The sequence below is a fragment of the Chelonoidis abingdonii genome, chromosome 20 (genome assembly GCF_003597395.2).
Source record: "Chelonoidis abingdonii isolate Lonesome George chromosome 20, CheloAbing_2.0, whole genome shotgun sequence".
Taxonomy (NCBI): Eukaryota; Metazoa; Chordata; order Testudines; family Testudinidae; genus Chelonoidis; species Chelonoidis abingdonii.
In genome coordinates, this window is record NC_133788.1 from 14,734,108 (window position 1) to 14,750,611 (window position 16,504).

The following is a 16,504-nucleotide window of genomic DNA, read 5'->3' on the forward strand; positions in this document are numbered from 1 at the left end:
AAATCAAAAAGGAACAGGTCACTTTAAAACTTCTCATTTCTCTCCTTAGTTCAGGTCACAGGAAAGTTGATAGTGGTAACTGACTGCATGATATTTGGGTGTATCTGAAATGACAGAGAGTCCTCTTAAGGGCCCAAGAAACTATACAAATGGCACAGATCAGATGGACAGACAGACTAGTGGAACCAGGACAATGTTGCAACAATATTCTGGGAGGAAAAAATTGTTGTTGTGTGTTTTTTTTGACTGAACAAGGAAGTTTTGAACACACCATTTTCTGGGCAGCTTGATCAAGTAAGGCATGAATGACAACTCCTCATTTGTCAAAGTCAAAGGTCTACAGAAAGTGGATCAAATTTAAAAGCGACTTCCCTCTAACTTCACCAGGTATGGGCACATTACAGAGTTATTATACATCTTCAATTCTATATTTAAACATCTTTTACTGTTTTTTCAAAAAAATCTGAGAATAAGGGCCTCTACCCATTTTATTGTATAACAAGGTGGAGATACTGTATAGTCTCATAATAATATTAAGGATACAAAAGTCTGTTGTGTCTTTATAAACCTGAAACTTACTTTTCTTGCTTTGTAAAAATATAACAAAGAGGAATGAGTGTCCTGTACTGATTCTTTGGCATAATTCAATCTGTATCTTTGTACAGACTTTAACTGAGGGTAATGTGCCTCAAATTTCACAGTGGGCTACTTGTGGATTATAACCTGTTTCAGAAATGCATCGGTTTACCAAACAATTTATACTGTGTAAAAGATGCAAGTGAAACAATGGGTAAACAGTCACTGGTCTAATACTTTAATGTTTAGTATTTTTCTAACTCTGGTCCTGTTAGTTCTAATGCTGAAATTTGGGTAGAGTTTTTCTTTTGTATTTTCAAACCTACAACACTGATTTATTCCCTTCCTAGTAGAAATCTGTTAATGATCATCTAAGATAGACCCATATGTCATGGGTGCACTTTCCAGATGTGCTTAGCGTTGGCCTAACTCTGCTTTCACTAAGTCCAAGGTGGAGTTTCACCAATGACGCTAATGGGCGCAACGTCATGCCAGCGGTCTTATCTTTTGAGAGTAGAATTTTCAAGAGGACTCTCAAGATGATCTCAGCTTAAGGGTGTTTGGCTCCAGGGCTTTGGTTCAGGACTAAATTTAATTTTAATAGCTCCCTTGGAAGAGATTTAATCATCTTTAATGTCGAGGCACGTTGGCAAAGGATAGAATTTTCAAAAGTGTGCAAATGATTTAGGAGCACAAGTCTCATTGCAAGTCAGTGGGACTTGCGCTTCTGGATTTTTTTAAAAAAGTGCCCATGTGCCTGTTCTAGTGAAATCAACGGGTAACTTCATTGGACGTTCATGAGGATCACATCTTATCTCATGCTGGCATAGTGATAATTCTCTTTCTGCTGCATCATTAAACTTTCAGTCTAACTGATCAGTTTGAAGACTCTCACAGTATGTCTTGGATCTAGGTATGTACTATAATCTCTGTGGTGACACTGGGGAGATATAAACACACTGACACTACAAAAGCCCGAGGACAGTTCCTCAGCAGGTTTAAATTGTCACAACTCCTTACCCCAGTGGAGGAGGTGTAAGTATTGTGCCACCACTATAAACTTCAGCCTGATACGGAAATGAATGATGTAGGACCTCGGGAATACATGCAACTGACAGAGAGATCTATTGCATCTTTACATGGAAACATTCTAGCCACAGCAAATGCAGTAAAATAAAGGACAGCCTAGCAAAATACACTTCGTTAATCTGGCAAATGCTGACACTTACATGGGAATTAGTGACGGCCTGGATTCTATTTTTCAGAAGTAATGAAGTCCTACAGCTCTCTGAAAAGTCAATGTGCAAATTCCAGGGGACGTGTATTCGTGAGGTTCTACAGTATGTTAAAGCCCCACTCCTGCCCTCAGTTTTCCTGTTGCAGATCCCTGCACTTGCCCCACTCCACATAGGTGCAGGAGTGGGAGATACAACCACATGAGCAGGGGCTTAATTTCCTATGCACTAAGCCAGATTTCAAGATCTGACTAACCTGCAAGTGTAAACTATATAGGGCCAGATTCTGCCACCTTGGAATACTTTCAGAGTAAGGTACTGACTACTTAGTGTGGGGAGCGGTAGCAGAAATGTATCCCTGATAGCTGGAGCCTCTTTTATTTATATTGTGGTAGCACCTTGGGTCCCCAGCCCAGAACGCTAGGCCCTGTCCAAAAAGAACAAAAAGCCAGCTCCTACCCTAAAGAGACTATAATCTTTCTGGCCCAGATTCAGCACCACAGTAAGCACAAACGTAAAGCTAAGCAGATGTGTAGAGGTCAGCAGCACAGGGATGGATTTAATCACATACTCAGAGGTTTTGCTGAAGTAGGGCTGTGGGTACTGAAAATTGTTCTTAATGTCTTCTCAGACCAATTTCACTGAAATGTTAGCAAACAATCTGGAGAGGAATGATGTAGCATCTTGTATCTATCTCTGGAGGCAGCAATTCACAAGTTGCCCCCTCAGATTTTAATCCTAGCTTTCCTCTTCTAGTAAGGGCTAAAACAGGTATGCTTAGGCCAACCATCTGACTTGACTTGCATGGTCCCTGTAGATAAGCTGCAGCTAATGGTATACTGCCAGGAGTCACTGTGGATCAACACCTCTCATGTTTTGGCCTAGTGAAGATATTTGACCCGGATTTTTCTGAGTAAGCTGGCTTGGCTTCTCTGGTTCTCGGAGGCAGGGTGTTTTTATTATCTTCAATGGCATGATTTCTAACCTGATTACAAATGGTTCTAGATAACAGGATGGACAGTCATCATATGGACAAAACACTCTTGGGAGCTGGGGCATCCTTTCACGTATTCTACGTGAGCTCCACAGCATTTTCTTGTCTAAGATCCTGATCCAGTGCTCACAGACTTCACTGGGTGTTGAATTGGGGGCCTTAAGTCTGCGTGCCCAGGGAGTTTCCGTCAAGCACAAAATCTTCCTAGTGTGTTAAGGGTCTGATAGGTCAATGTATGACTCCAAAATTCCTTTTGTATCTCAGACATGTAGCTGGACAATATCTAGAGACTCGGAGAGGGTAGAATGCCAAAAAAAGTTTTGCCTCGCAATACCAAGTGAGCATAACACTGACTATCCAACACAAACCTCATCATCTGGTGGTGGAAAACTTTGTTTGTTTTAAAAGTCTGTTACAAATCTCTGGACTATTTACTACATTACATGGAAGATGCAATTAAAACATCATCTGAAGTTACAGTGCAAGAAATGCTTCGTCCCACAGTCAGCACTAAGCCCGCATTCCGCTCGGTCCGTGGTCACTTGTTTTCAATCAGCGTTTGCACTTTGTAGACGAGGCCCCTTGCGATCGTCAGGATTTCCTGGGCATTGTGATGCTCTGACATTTCTACAAGAGAGAGACAGACACTGATTTGTAGCTGCCAGCCTCAGGCACTCAGGCTCCTGCAAGCCAGAGAGAGACATACGTGCAGCCATCGAAAGCACTGCATGACTTGATTTGCACAGTCAGTTGTGCCATAAAAATTCCAGGATTAATCCTTGGGGGGGCTAACGGTCCAAAGATCCTATCTGCAGTGCTAACAACCCCTTTTGTTTCTGTTTTAGTACTGTGGAAAATCCCAGCTCCCTACAGCCACAGGGATCGGAGGAGATATAGGCTAGTTTGGTACCTACACAGGTTAGAATGCTGGCTACTTTCAGTCTCTCGTAGGCATGTGTACACGTGCTGTAGGACCAAAAAGTTTGGGGTGGTACAAGTCTTAAATTTTCCAGCAACAGAATGCTTGCTGCTTTAATGTTTAAAATATAGTTTAAAGGTTCCACAAAACTGCCAGTGAGGGCCCTACTTCCACAAAGGTGCCTGCAAATAGCTCTGCTGAACTCAGTGAGACTTTAACATGTGCTGGCAGGATTGGAACCGCAATGAAGTAGCTATCCAAGAGAGGGCAGCCGTGACGTGTGATGAAACAGGGGTTGTCTACATGGGAAAAGTGCCTGGAATACCTATTCCAGAATAAGCTATTCCACAATAACTATGCCTGAATAGCTCCCCCCATCTGGACACTTGTTCTGTTCTAAGGGGGTCTTTTACCAGTTTAGTTTAATCCACTTCTGAAGCAGATTAAGCTACACTGGAAACAGGCACCCTTAGTCCAGAATAGATATTGCAGAACAGTGTGTGCGCCACAAGAGCTGGTCCAGTCAATTTCCCTGTGCAGAGGGAGGGGGTGGCCCAGGGCATAAGAGCAGCTAAAGCAGATATGAAACTGGATTCAGGGCTGCTGAAATCTATGGCTGAATCTCATAACTGTAATTCTTTTCAAATAGTTTAATGATTCATGGTGGAAGATAAGATCTTAGACTCCAATTCAGGAATGCTCGTATTCAGCAAAGCACTTGGCCATGACTTGCCTTGCAGCATATTCTGCTGCACTGCAGCTCTGTGTTTGGTAAGGGACATATTGTACCATGGCGGGATTACTTCTTGCACACTTTGGGGCTGCCATGTCAGGACCCAATCCTGCAAATGCTCAAGGACATGAGTAATTTGCTTTCCACAGGACTCTTCGCATTAAGAAAGTTACTCGTGTGCTTAAAAGTGTCTGTAGGATCAGGACATAAAGGTGGAAAGCACTCTGGTAATCTTAAACCATACGTCTGACCTTTGAGTTTTTATAGTGTGTTGGTAGGGCCTTGGAGAGAAAAAGGTTGAGAAACCCTGATCTACGGCCACCAGAGAGGTTACCTGCATATAAACACTGTGGCCACCAGTGAGGAGTGAGTTTGGGTTTCTCTGCTTTTTGGGTGCCCACCTTGAGACACCTTCTTAAGAGCCCTAGCTTTTGAAAAGTGCAGAACACCCACCCTCTGGAAAACAGCTGCATTAACCTGTTCAGACCCAAACATGGTAACCAGAATCACTAGTCACTTGAAAATCTTGGCCTATTTCCCACACCGTGATCTAAAAAACCCACCAGACAGTAATGGGGAGAATGTAAGGAGAGGAGAATGACACAATTCAGCTGCTTTTTATCAACGGGTATTTAAAAAAAACCCACACTCATTTCTTACCATTAAAAAACTTGATGATATCGGTGAAGTCCATGTTGTTATCACGGATAATCTCTCGATAGACCTCCACTAGTGCTAAGGCAATGAAAAGGACAAAATGTTCTGAAGAGATGTGCTTTGCTGCCCAAATAACTTCCCACACCGTAAATACATCCTCGTACAACAATTCTGAATGGGAATAAACATTACAAGAGCATCTGATTATTCAAGCTGACCATTTCTGTTTCTCAAAGGACATGTTTTCTAGGGCCTTAGGCAGAGGTCAAACAGTACTAGGAGACAGATTCTGACACTCACATGAGTCACGGTGGCAAAACCTGCTCCTTAGCAGTTATATAGGCTCAGTGCGCTGTCAATAATAAGCTTACTTTGGTTCTGAGTTTTTGTTTATACAAAAACGTCCTATGAATAGAAAAATTTTCCAGACTGAAATATGACAGATCTCCCTTTTGGGAGGTGGGAATGAAACGTTCCCTTAAACACCGGGGATTTCAACAGCACTAGGCTGTTCCCTGGAGACTAGAAACTGAGTGAAAAGAAATATATAACCAGCAGAGAAGGGGGTTATAGGAGTAAATGAGATTTTTTTTCGCAGATTACAAAGACAATTAACTAGTAATTTCACAAGACATACAAAGCAAATACAGATCACAGTGCAGGCATGTAACAACAGACATGAGTTTGCCACTAAGTGTATAATCTCAATGGCCCGGCGCACATCCCAAGCAAGTGAGACACAAAGGAGTGAGTCAGTGTGCTCTGCTGGACTGGAACTGTGAGGCAGAGAAGTGGAGTGACTTGTCCCCATGCAGGCCAAGGGCAGAGCTGGAATCAGTCTCCAGTTTCCCCTTCCTCTGTCTTGTCTATTTAGATGCTAGGGGCCAGATGTGTAAAGGTATTTTGAGGCCTAGCTGGATTTTCAAAAGTATCTAGGTGCCCATTTCCCATTCATTTCAATGGCTTGAGGCACCTAGGTGCTTTTGAAAATCCCACTAGGTGCTTAAATACCTTTTAAAAATCTAGCCCTAAGTTTGTTGTGCCAGGGATCAGCTCTTACTTTGTTTATGGACAATACGTAGGGCTCCAATTTTGACTGGGGCTTCTAATCCTAAATCTTCACTATTTATTAACAAGAAACAATCTCGCTTCCTTGAGGGTTTGAAAGCACTGTCTACCCTGCGGAGGTTATGGCTTTAAAAAGGGTTGCACAGGAATTGTTACAGCAAAGAACAAGCCATAAAGGTCTCATGGCAGTTTCTGTATTTTGTTGGGCTGAGAGTAGCTGCTTCTTGCCAATGTTGTTGTGGGTACAGGAAGTGAGGCATGAACCGGACGCAGAAACTGACCATTAAGGGCTACCAGGTGCTGGTGGAAACTGGAGCAAGTCCACAGAAAGCAGTGGGGTTAATTCAGATTTCCACCGACATGCCTGCGAGCAGAGTCTGGCTCTAACAGTTCAAAACTCTCAGAACACCTGGGCCCAGTGACTGCGTAGGCTCTGCAGCAGTAAGACTCAGACCTCAGTGGTTCAGGAGCCAAATTAGCCAACAACATTACCCAAAAGTCATGCGAATTCATTGTTTCATTTACTTTAGTGCTATATATTCACATTTAAACAATCTGATGGGGAACGACTTCGTTTTTATATAGATTATGCTCACAGCAAAATGACAGGCCAAGTATTATTATTTTTATCAACTACAATTCGTTAATAAGATAGTAAAAGCATCCTGATTGGTTAATAATTTAATGAAATCACACTGTTTTAATATCACGTGGGATAAAGAGCCACTCGCAGCTCACGAGCCTCAGTCTGAGTATCACTGCTCTACAATGTGTGTTTGGTTGTGGTCCTCTTTGGAGGAGGATTTGGGGGTCCCTTCAGAATCCTCTTCCCCACCCACCATCTGCTCCAGTGAGAGAGAACCCACAGACAGGCTCTCATTTTTTCTCCTCTTCCATCTGTTCTCTGCAAGACTCGCACTTAAAACATGCGAACATTTGTACTTTTTATAGTTGAGTGTTAACATTTCTTTAAGCACCTGATCTGGGGAAAGCTGGCGTATGTGCGTTTAAATGAACTATTGACTTGTTCCACAGCAAGCAGCGTCTCCTGGTTTGTAAAAAGAACAGGAGGACTTGTGGCACCTTAGAGACGAACACATTTATTTGAGCATAAGCTTTCGTGGGCTTTTTGCGGGTACGGACTAACACGGCTGCTACTCTGAAACCTGTCTTGGTTTGTAGCGATGGGTTATGATACGCTTTTATTAAATGGTGGGAGAGGACATCTTGGTGTTTGGGATAGAGCAGGGATGGCCAACCTGTGGCTCCAGACCCACATGTGGCTCTTCAGAAGTTAATATGTGGCTCCTTGTACAGGCACCGACTCTGGGGCCAACTTTCCAATGTGCCGGGGGCTGCTCACTGCTCAACCCCTGTCTCTGCCACAGGCCCTGCCCCCACTCCACCCCCCACCCCAAGGCTGTAGTGCCCTTGGTCCTTCCCTGCTCCCCGAGCCTCCTGCACGCTATGAAACAGCTGATCAGGAGGTGCTGATCAGCATGGCTGCCAGCAGGCAGAAGGCGCTGGAGTGGGGTGCGGGAGCTGATGGAGGGGCTGCTGATGTATTATTGTGGCTCTTCAGCAACGTGCATTGGTAAATCCTGGCTCCTTCTCAGGCTCTGGTTGGCCAGTCCTGGGATAGAGGATTATGTGTAATGTGGTAGCACCTACAGGCCCCAACCAAGACTAGGTTGTGCCAGGTGCCTTGTACTATCTTCAGAGCTATTGCTGGGCCGATTTGTTAGAAGACAAACTGAGAATTATATGTAGGGTCCCTGGCATGACCATGGCGGCTTCTGTTTACCATTCCTACCCCTAAAACCAAACCCCACACTGCTCGCTGTATTGCACGACACGCAAGTCAGGCTCTGAGTGTTATTACCTCTTTTAAAATCAAGCAGGAACCAACGATAGCAGAAGTAAAAGTGGGTGTAGTCTCCGTTTTGGTGCATCAATTCAAAGAGCTCGCTGTCTAGAATCTGGGAAAGAAAACAAAACCATTAAACTTCAGTATCCTGCCTCCGACAGCGCCGGTATCAAACGCTTCGAGCTGATTCCCTGGGCGCCACCCAGCCTGACCGTGCGGTTAAAGTTGCTCCTTATCTGCTCTAACACCACTATCATCTGCCAGTGACTCTCCTCTCTGTCTCCCCCCGCCCCCCCACGTGACCCTGCACCAGAGGTGGGAGAGGAAAACAGCTGGTCGAGGAGGTTACCTCCACCAGCTGTGACAGCTCAGAGTTCCCCTACAGCAGAGGAATTCTCCACTGGTCACCCCCAACCATAATACCGCTCACGGTGGCCACACTGGGCTAGAGCATCCAGCCGTTCGTTTTGGAGCAGTTGTGCTGGAAGAGGAACAAAACCTTTGCTCACAAGTATACAGAAAAACAGGGCAGGACGTTTGTATAAACCTCTGGGGCCAGATCCTCAGAAACTGGCCGAGTTTCGCTGACAGCAATGGTGACATACCCCTGCTGCAGCTGCTTAGCTGAGTTCCCACCAGCACACGGGCAGGAGGGTGGCAGTTGTGTACAGCTGTTCGGACAGCACTTCAAAAACCAGGGGATGAAGCATCCGGCTGGCATAGCCAGGTTAATATTGCTGAATGTGGGGTGTCTGATCACTCTAGCTCCTTAACGTCTCGCCTACCCTTACTTGGGGGTAGCTGGGAGCGACAGAATGGGACTGATAGAGCAGGGCAGAAGAAGGCAGGACTGCAGGCTTTTGCCACTGCGTGTCCTTAAATGTGTCATTTAAATTCTCTGTGCCTCAGTCTCTTCATCTGTACAATGAGGATTACCCTTACTTTCCTCGGCGGGGGGTGGCATGCAGGTTGATATTTGTAGAGCGATTTAAGGTCCCCAAGGGATAGGGCTGTTACCTGTCTGCAGCAGCAGCATCCTAAGGTCCCATATGCACCTTTTGAAAATCTCTCCCCCTGTGGCCCGAGTTCTTGGCAGACCATATTTCACCCTTGCTCCAGAAGGTCAAAGCAATGGTTAGTCATTGCAGCGCAGTAAAGCCTGGGGGCCACGACGCCCCAGAGGGGTCCCATACCTGGTTGCCGTTCTAAACATGTGGGTCACGGGAGGGGAAGAAAGATTGGGAGCTACTGCTTGAATATCAGCAGCTCTGTCCGCTGCTTGCCGGCAGCAGGTAATCCCAGGGCTGGCTCGTGTGTGCCGACATTTATCAAAACAACAAACCCAAAACGGCACAAATCAAGACGTGTCAGTCGCTTGCCATGGAAGCTTTTTGCTGCAGGGACCATTTATTTGTTAGACGTTTGTGCAGCTCCTAAGATGGTGGGGTCCAACAACACAAATAACAGAGATCTACCAGCCTGCATTGTGGTCGAAAAGTTCAAAGAAGCTAATGATGTGTCCAGTCCTGCAAGACTGACTCACATGAGTGGTCTCACGGATTTCCATAGAATTACCCATTTAAGGATTGCAGGGACTAGATTTTATAATCTGCTCCATTTTGTTATATGGAGTAATCTCTACTTAGACTATGAATTGTAACTCGCTGCAGCATGGAAGATCTATAAAATGTGAAGACCTCTCACCAGATGTCAGGTGAATGTCTCAAGCATAAAAAGTGGAAGTGAATGAAAGTTAAGATGTTTTGTCCCAGAGGCCAATTGACGGGCTAGTGAGTGAGCACCTTTTTCACTGACGCCCGCCCAAGGTTCTGAAGTAAGTTGCTATTCAGCAGCAAAAGTGTTGAATGTGTTGGCCCTCCCAGCCATCTTCCTTATTTAATCTGTTCTGATATTTTTATTGCCCTTTAAAATCTGCTACAGAGCCGCAGGACTGGACAGCCAGACCCGGAAATACAATTTCAACAAACTCCACTGCCCTGGATCTGTTCTAATGCATTTGCTCATTCAGCACAATAAGCCAAATGTAACCATTTGTTTGGATTAGCAGTGGCTCTCAACCTTTCCACACTACTGGACCCCTTTCAGGCATCTGATTTGTCTCGCATACCCCCAGGTTTCACCTCTCTTAAAAATGACTTGCTCACAAAATCAGGCATAAAAATACAAAAGTGTCACAGCACACTATTCCTGAAAAATGGCCGACTTTCTCATTTTTACCACATAATTATAAAATAAATTGATTGTAATATAAATATTGTACTTGCATTTCAGCGTCTAGTATATAGAGCAGTATAAACAACTCATTGTCTATGACTTTGGCAGTGCTTTTTATGTAGCCTGTTGGAAAACTAGGCAAATATCAGATGAGTCGATGGACCCCCTGGAAGACCTCTGTGTACCCCCAGGGGTATGTGTACCCCTGCTTGAGAACCACTCAGCTAGTTTACTCACCAAGTACAACCGGGTGAACAATAAACAGAGACGGTGCCATAAAGTAACTTCCTCTGATTAAGAAGCCCCTATCCTAGAGTATTACCAGCATATTGCTTATGGTAATAAGTACTACATGCATGAGTCTTTAAAGGATTGGGGGCTCCAATTTGGATATGAATAAACATATATTAAGTAAAACAGCTTCTTGTTAATGTTTTCACATTATGTGAATAACAAATTATTTTTATTTTAATCTCAAAGTCTGCATTAAGGTTGAGCTGAGTTTTTATATTTAAAGCAAGGATTCAAGCACTGTGACACGTATGAATACAGCACATCTTCCCCAAAATTACAGCACTTAATCTCTAAGTACACAATGACTCTTCTGAGAATTTGCAATTAAGTTGTTTGATTAAAATTTTTGATCCTTTAAGATACTTAGTGAGTTTTTTTTGTCTCCAATGATTTTAAACAGACATAAGCTTCCCATATAGTTAAAACTAATTTTATAAAGATCAAATGTCATATCTAAATATCTGTGTGTAGACATATTTGTAGTACTGGAAGTGTTTCAATCTTAATTGGTTAAGCTGAGTACCTGTCACCCTCCTTGCATGCCAAATCTTTCCTTTGTTAAGTACAAAACATTATGGTTTTATCATTTTACATTTATTATTTTGTAACCATTTACCCTGGAAAACTGAGATCAGATGCAGCAGGGGGGTTTTGTTTGGTTTTCCCCAAAGAGTTGTGATCTTCTTATAAACAACCCAGCTAAAAAATTGTGGGTGTCTGTCCCTCTCTCTCTCTCACACATGCTTTGCTCTAGATACACACAATGAAGCAGTGGCCCAGACAGGATCGTATAAACCATCATTGCTCCTGACTGCTTTTCGCCTCACCCCCGCCCCACCTTCCTTGCCTTGCAGTGAAATGTTTGGGGCGAAACAAATCACCCCAAGGTTATAGCAAGAAGAGCCTGCCAAGAATACAGATCCAGTCAGTGCAAGTCCTGCAGGTGAGCTCAAAGGAAAGCCAAGACAATTCACTGTTCTTTCCTTCTCAACTGCTCTATGGGGGGCCTGAGCCTTCTCCCATTGAATCAGCCCATAGACCCATATGTTGTCATTACTCTTTGTAGCTGGTGTGCAGGATGATTGGTCCATGCGCTTTGTGGGCAAAGCTGTGCTGTACCAGAGAGGCTCAGCGCTCCTGCCGAAAGCTGCATGAGACTCTGTGATCCCAAACGTCGCTTGCTACCTGCACAGAGCAGACACCCAGGAACTGAGATGCTTAACCTCCCAATGGAGCGGTCACCACCTCACTGCATCAGCAGGAAGAGCTTGCCCAAGAGCAGGGCAGCTTTAAACTAGTAAGACACAAAGGCTGATACAAATATGCTTCCCCTGCCCTAACCCCAGCTCCTCTCCACTGAGGACTTGCCTGAATTAGCAATCGCATGTTGGCAAAATGTGTGTCCATAGCACCTCCGTTGGGGAAATTCTGGCTCATTCTCTTCATTAGGTGGCTGAAGCAGCTGTACGCCAGTTGATCTGTGGATAGAAGGTGGATGGATCAGAGTGCTGCAAAACCTGGGACCCACGTTTGTACTGGACAAGGCAATATGTTGCAGGGTACGCTGGGGGTAGGAGCAGCTTTCTCCTTCCAAATCTGTTGTTTTCCCCCGTGATCAATGCTGGGTGAAAATATGAGGCAGGCCACTGAAATGTCTGTTCTGATTGCAGAGCCTCTCTTACTAGTGGTGACTTGAGAGGCACAAGGAACCCAGCTAGACTTGCAGATCCCATGTTGAGTTTGCAGTACCAGCAGCTACAACAATACTGTAACCTCTGTTCACAAGTCAACTTTAGTCTGAGGCAAATGCATAGGGAATCCACAAGAGGCCATTGTGAGTCACTTCGCAACAGGAAGATGACTGGAACACTGCAGGCTTCTGTTTAGGGGAGTTGCCATTACATAATGCGCACAGCTTCCTCCCAAATGTGGTACTTTTTTGACTCAGTGTGTTCCGAGGGCTCCTCCTGGCAAAGCATTACAAAAGGAAAACTTGGCCCGCTTACCATTATCAAGTATAACCATGAGAGGAGCCAGCAGGTCACACATGCCTTGGACGTATCCAACCTCCAGGTGCTCCCAAACATAACTGCACGAAGAAAGAAACAGAAGAGACACTAGCAAACGTAGTCTCTAAATCCCCTCTGCTGGACTGTTTTTAGTGAATGTTAAGACCCAACTCCCATAGAAAGCCCTGTGTCTAGTGATGGGGTGTAACTTCAGTGGGTGAATTCCCCAAGGAGGAAGCTAATTGGGCTTACAGAAATCACCCTAAAAACCTCTACAGTTTAATAGAGAACGAGATCCTTTCTTACAGCTTGTCTGCACCAGCCTGTAGCATTCTGTGTGAGGGAGAGAACTTTATACTGCTCCAAAACCCCCTCTGGGGAGGTGCTCTGGGAATTCTCTGTGAGGGAACAGCTGCATATTAGTCATATTACAGCCAGTGGGAATCCAGCCCCGGATTCCAGCTTTCGGAATCATGCCCCAGAAAAGTAGATTTAAAGCACTGTATGGAGTTCAAATACCATTTGACTGGGGCAGAAGGTAGCTCATACCACGTAATTTAGATTCAGAAACTGTAATCCGGAGGCTTATGGAAAACCCTAAACAATGCACAGCCTTGAATGTCTGAGCATCCAAACTTTCCCTATGAGAAGTAAGCTTTAGTTTTTGGACTCACTTATTCTGGTAAAGCAGGACACTCTGCTAGCAGCAACACTGCTAAAGGGATGGTAATGACCATTCCAAGGGGTCTGGGGTACTGGAGGGAGTTTGATCTGGGAATGTATCCTTCCCATCTGCTTAAATATCACTCTAGCAACTCAGCACCTCAGTTTCCTTCATTAATTTGATCTTTGCTACTCCCCTGGGAGGTAGTAAAGCATTATCCCCATTTTACAGGTGAGGAACAAAGTAGATTACAAAATTTGTTCAAGGTGATAGAGAGAGCTTGAAGCTGGGACTTCACTAAACTATCTATCCTACCTCATCTTCTTTCTCTCAAAGCTTTTGGCCGTACCTTGCTGCACTCTGGAGGGATGGGAGAGGGATGCCTAGCTAATATTAACCCAAGTTAGCTGCAGTACAGTGAGGAGACACGTTCACTTTGCAAGCTGTTACCTGCACATGATGTTTCTGAGTTTCTCCAGGTTAGCAGCAGTAAAATACCAGTAATTCCGGTCGCACCTCTGGACATCTTTATCGATTCTATGCAGATTTAAGGCCACAGTGTCCAGTAATTCTATCTAGGAGGTTTTAAAAAAAAAAAACCCAGTGAATCACATTTGCTGTTAAACAAAAGATGCTTCTAGAGATTAAGCTGAGTTAAGAAGCAGGAAGGCAGCTGGATTCAGCCTCGTTCCCCTAAACCCACTGAAAAGCGCGTTGAGAGAGACAGCACTTTTCATCTGCCAATCTGTGCTGTACCATTACCAAGAGGGTGCTCCAAGCAGCACCAGAGCTCGCTTACCTGGCTCCTGCACTCACCACAACTGCACAGGGGGAATCCTGGGGGGGCTGTGGCCTGAGTGCATTGCACTCTGGCAATTTCCAGCTGCGTATAGGCCCTTGGCAGCCAGCTGGCCCAGTTCAGAGCAACCCCTAGGATTCTTGAAACACAGTGGGAACCAGGGGCTGGTGTGGGTTGGCCCAGAGAGGGCGCCAGAACTGACTTCCCTCATTGCTGTTGAACTGAGTAGATTTTGGCACAGCAGAGAATTTGACCCCGGATGTGATTTGATTCCACTGAACCCGGAAAGCCTAGACTCCCACACCGTATCTTAAATACATACAGCTCCCTGGGAGGCATTAAAAGAGCAGCTATCCACTTCACTGCTGTTGAAAGTCCCAGGTACAGTGCATCTGCTCTCCCTGCTCAGCCATCCAAGCGCATCCCAGCATTGCAGGGGATTATTAATGAGCGATGGCAGGCTTTTGGCACGAACAGGCCTGAAGCAAGAGAGCTTAAATTTGCCTATAGCAACGCTAATATCCGAGCGGATGGATTCAGGCTAGGGTGCAGTTTCATAAGTCAGGATTTGCATCAGACGGTGCCAGACTCTGAGTTGTTCCTTTGAGATTTTGGCCACCTCTGAATTGGACTCAGAAGAAAGGCTGCTCTTGATCTGGATCTGACCCAGCAGTAAAACAACTCGGATGGATTTGGATGCAGGGGTTCCCTCCTGCTCCCTGACATTCAGAGTTTAGGTTCTGGTTTTGGCCTATCCTTAGTTAAATTCTGCTTGACAGAGAGGCTGAAATACATGCAGGGCCTTGGAGAGGAAGAGAAGGAAGAGTGCTCTACAGACACAGGTTGATGCATAATAGGATAAATGGTGACCTACTGTATAGGCGGCTCCACAAACAGAACCAATGTCCTCGCCAGACGTTAAATAATCCAACTGGGAGCACAGCTGTTCCTCCATTACAGAATCCTGAGGCTCTGAGGGGACTGCCTTGGCTTTCTGAGCCTGGGTCAGGTCCAGATCTGGTCTTTCTAAGTCGGCGCTAACTTCTTCCTCCGCCCCATCCTCAAAGCAGACACTCTGCCCGTCGTCGATGCTGGACAGGATACCCGAAGTGACCGAGTAATTCCGAGAAGAAGGCAACCCAGAGTCAGGAGAATCAAATTCTACTGATTGCTGTTCTGCTGCAGCCGCAGCGACCGGAGTGTCGACGTTCACCACGGTCAAAGAGGGGTCAACCGGACCTTTTAAATCTCGCTCTGTTGAGTCCATTTCATCTACAGATATGAAGACCTGATGATGATGATGATGATGATTGCAGGAGGGGGAAAAAAGGAAAGACCAAATGAGAGCCAAACTCGTGTGTGGGTCTAGGTTATTTCAATAGACATGATCACTGAGACAGTAGAGCATCTGTATATTCTCACATGCAGCATCCGTGCGTGTATAAATTATAGCTGAACAGAGTGGATCTACCCAGATTTTACAATGAACTTAGAGGCTAGATGTGGCCAGAGAAGGGACTCTAAAAGTAATATTCACTTAGGAACCTATATCTGCACACCGTGTCCTTAATTTTCAAAAGTGATTTGATGTTGAATGTCTCAGTTTTTGGGCACCTAACCTGAGTCATGTTTAAAGAGGCCTGACTCTAGCACCCACCTGCTTAAAAAATCAAGCCCCTTTATAAAACATCTCTAGTTGGGCACCCAAAAATGGAGGCACCCAAGTTGAGAAATCACTCGTGAACCTGGAGCTACTGGCCTTCAGCTCATGCTCGCTTCCTTGTGTTGGGCAGTCAAACTTCATCTTTTTTTTTAAACTTGCTACAGATTTTGGGGACAAGTTCTGTTCTCAGTGAAGTGAGCCGACTCCTTATTGTTCGGAAGAGAAGTGCATAGCTTAGACTAATCTTGAATGTGTGTGATGGGGCTTTTATAGTCACAGATGGCTAGAGACGGGAGACATCCGTTAGGTCACTGTCTATCCCTTCTAGCAATGTGGGTTTGTTCTGAACAATACAGTCTTACTGTCCACTTGACTTTCATTTTTTTCCCTACAGCTTTGATGACTAGGATTTTTTTTTTTTTTAATATATCCATGTGCATAAATTTAAGTGCTTGTGAAAGGTGCCAGATCAGTAGCCCTGGAGATGTAACCAGGGCAGCGCCAGTCCCTTCCTCCAACGCACAGCCTACCAGTGCGGCTAACGCCTAACCTTATGTCACAAGGGCTATTCAGTCTGCCTACCTATTCTGTGCTCAGCATCTAAGCAGAACCAAACTCTGGGGTCATCTCTGATTTGAGCACCTGCCTACTAGTGATGAAACTGAGAACCACCACATGGTTGCTGGAATAGTAACAGCCGATCAGTATTGCTCTTGGCTGGATTTGAACTCAGAACTCAAAGACAAAAATATCTTCAGAGCCATTATCAATCCCTTGAGCTAATCCATTCC

The 16,504-nt window shown here is 44.9% G+C and overlaps 1 protein-coding gene across 1 annotated transcript in view; it reads right to left on the bottom strand.

Moving 5' to 3' along the window:
* Positions 1 to 246: 246 nt before the first annotated feature.
* Positions 247 to 16,504, bottom strand: part of SGSM2 (small G protein signaling modulator 2) — a 129,918-nt gene continuing 113,660 nt past the window's right edge. Inside the window, exons 18-24 of the mRNA XM_032779437.2 lie at positions 14,925 to 15,338; positions 13,702 to 13,826; positions 12,585 to 12,667; positions 11,947 to 12,056; positions 8,065 to 8,161; positions 5,118 to 5,285; positions 247 to 3,432 (exon numbers count right to left, since the gene is read on the bottom strand). Of these exons, the coding sequence (XP_032635328.1) occupies positions 3,344 to 3,432; positions 5,118 to 5,285; positions 8,065 to 8,161; positions 11,947 to 12,056; positions 12,585 to 12,667; positions 13,702 to 13,826; positions 14,925 to 15,338 (1,086 nt within the window). The 3' untranslated portion in view covers positions 247 to 3,343. The remainder of the gene's footprint in view (positions 3,433 to 5,117; positions 5,286 to 8,064; positions 8,162 to 11,946; positions 12,057 to 12,584; positions 12,668 to 13,701; positions 13,827 to 14,924; positions 15,339 to 16,504) is intronic.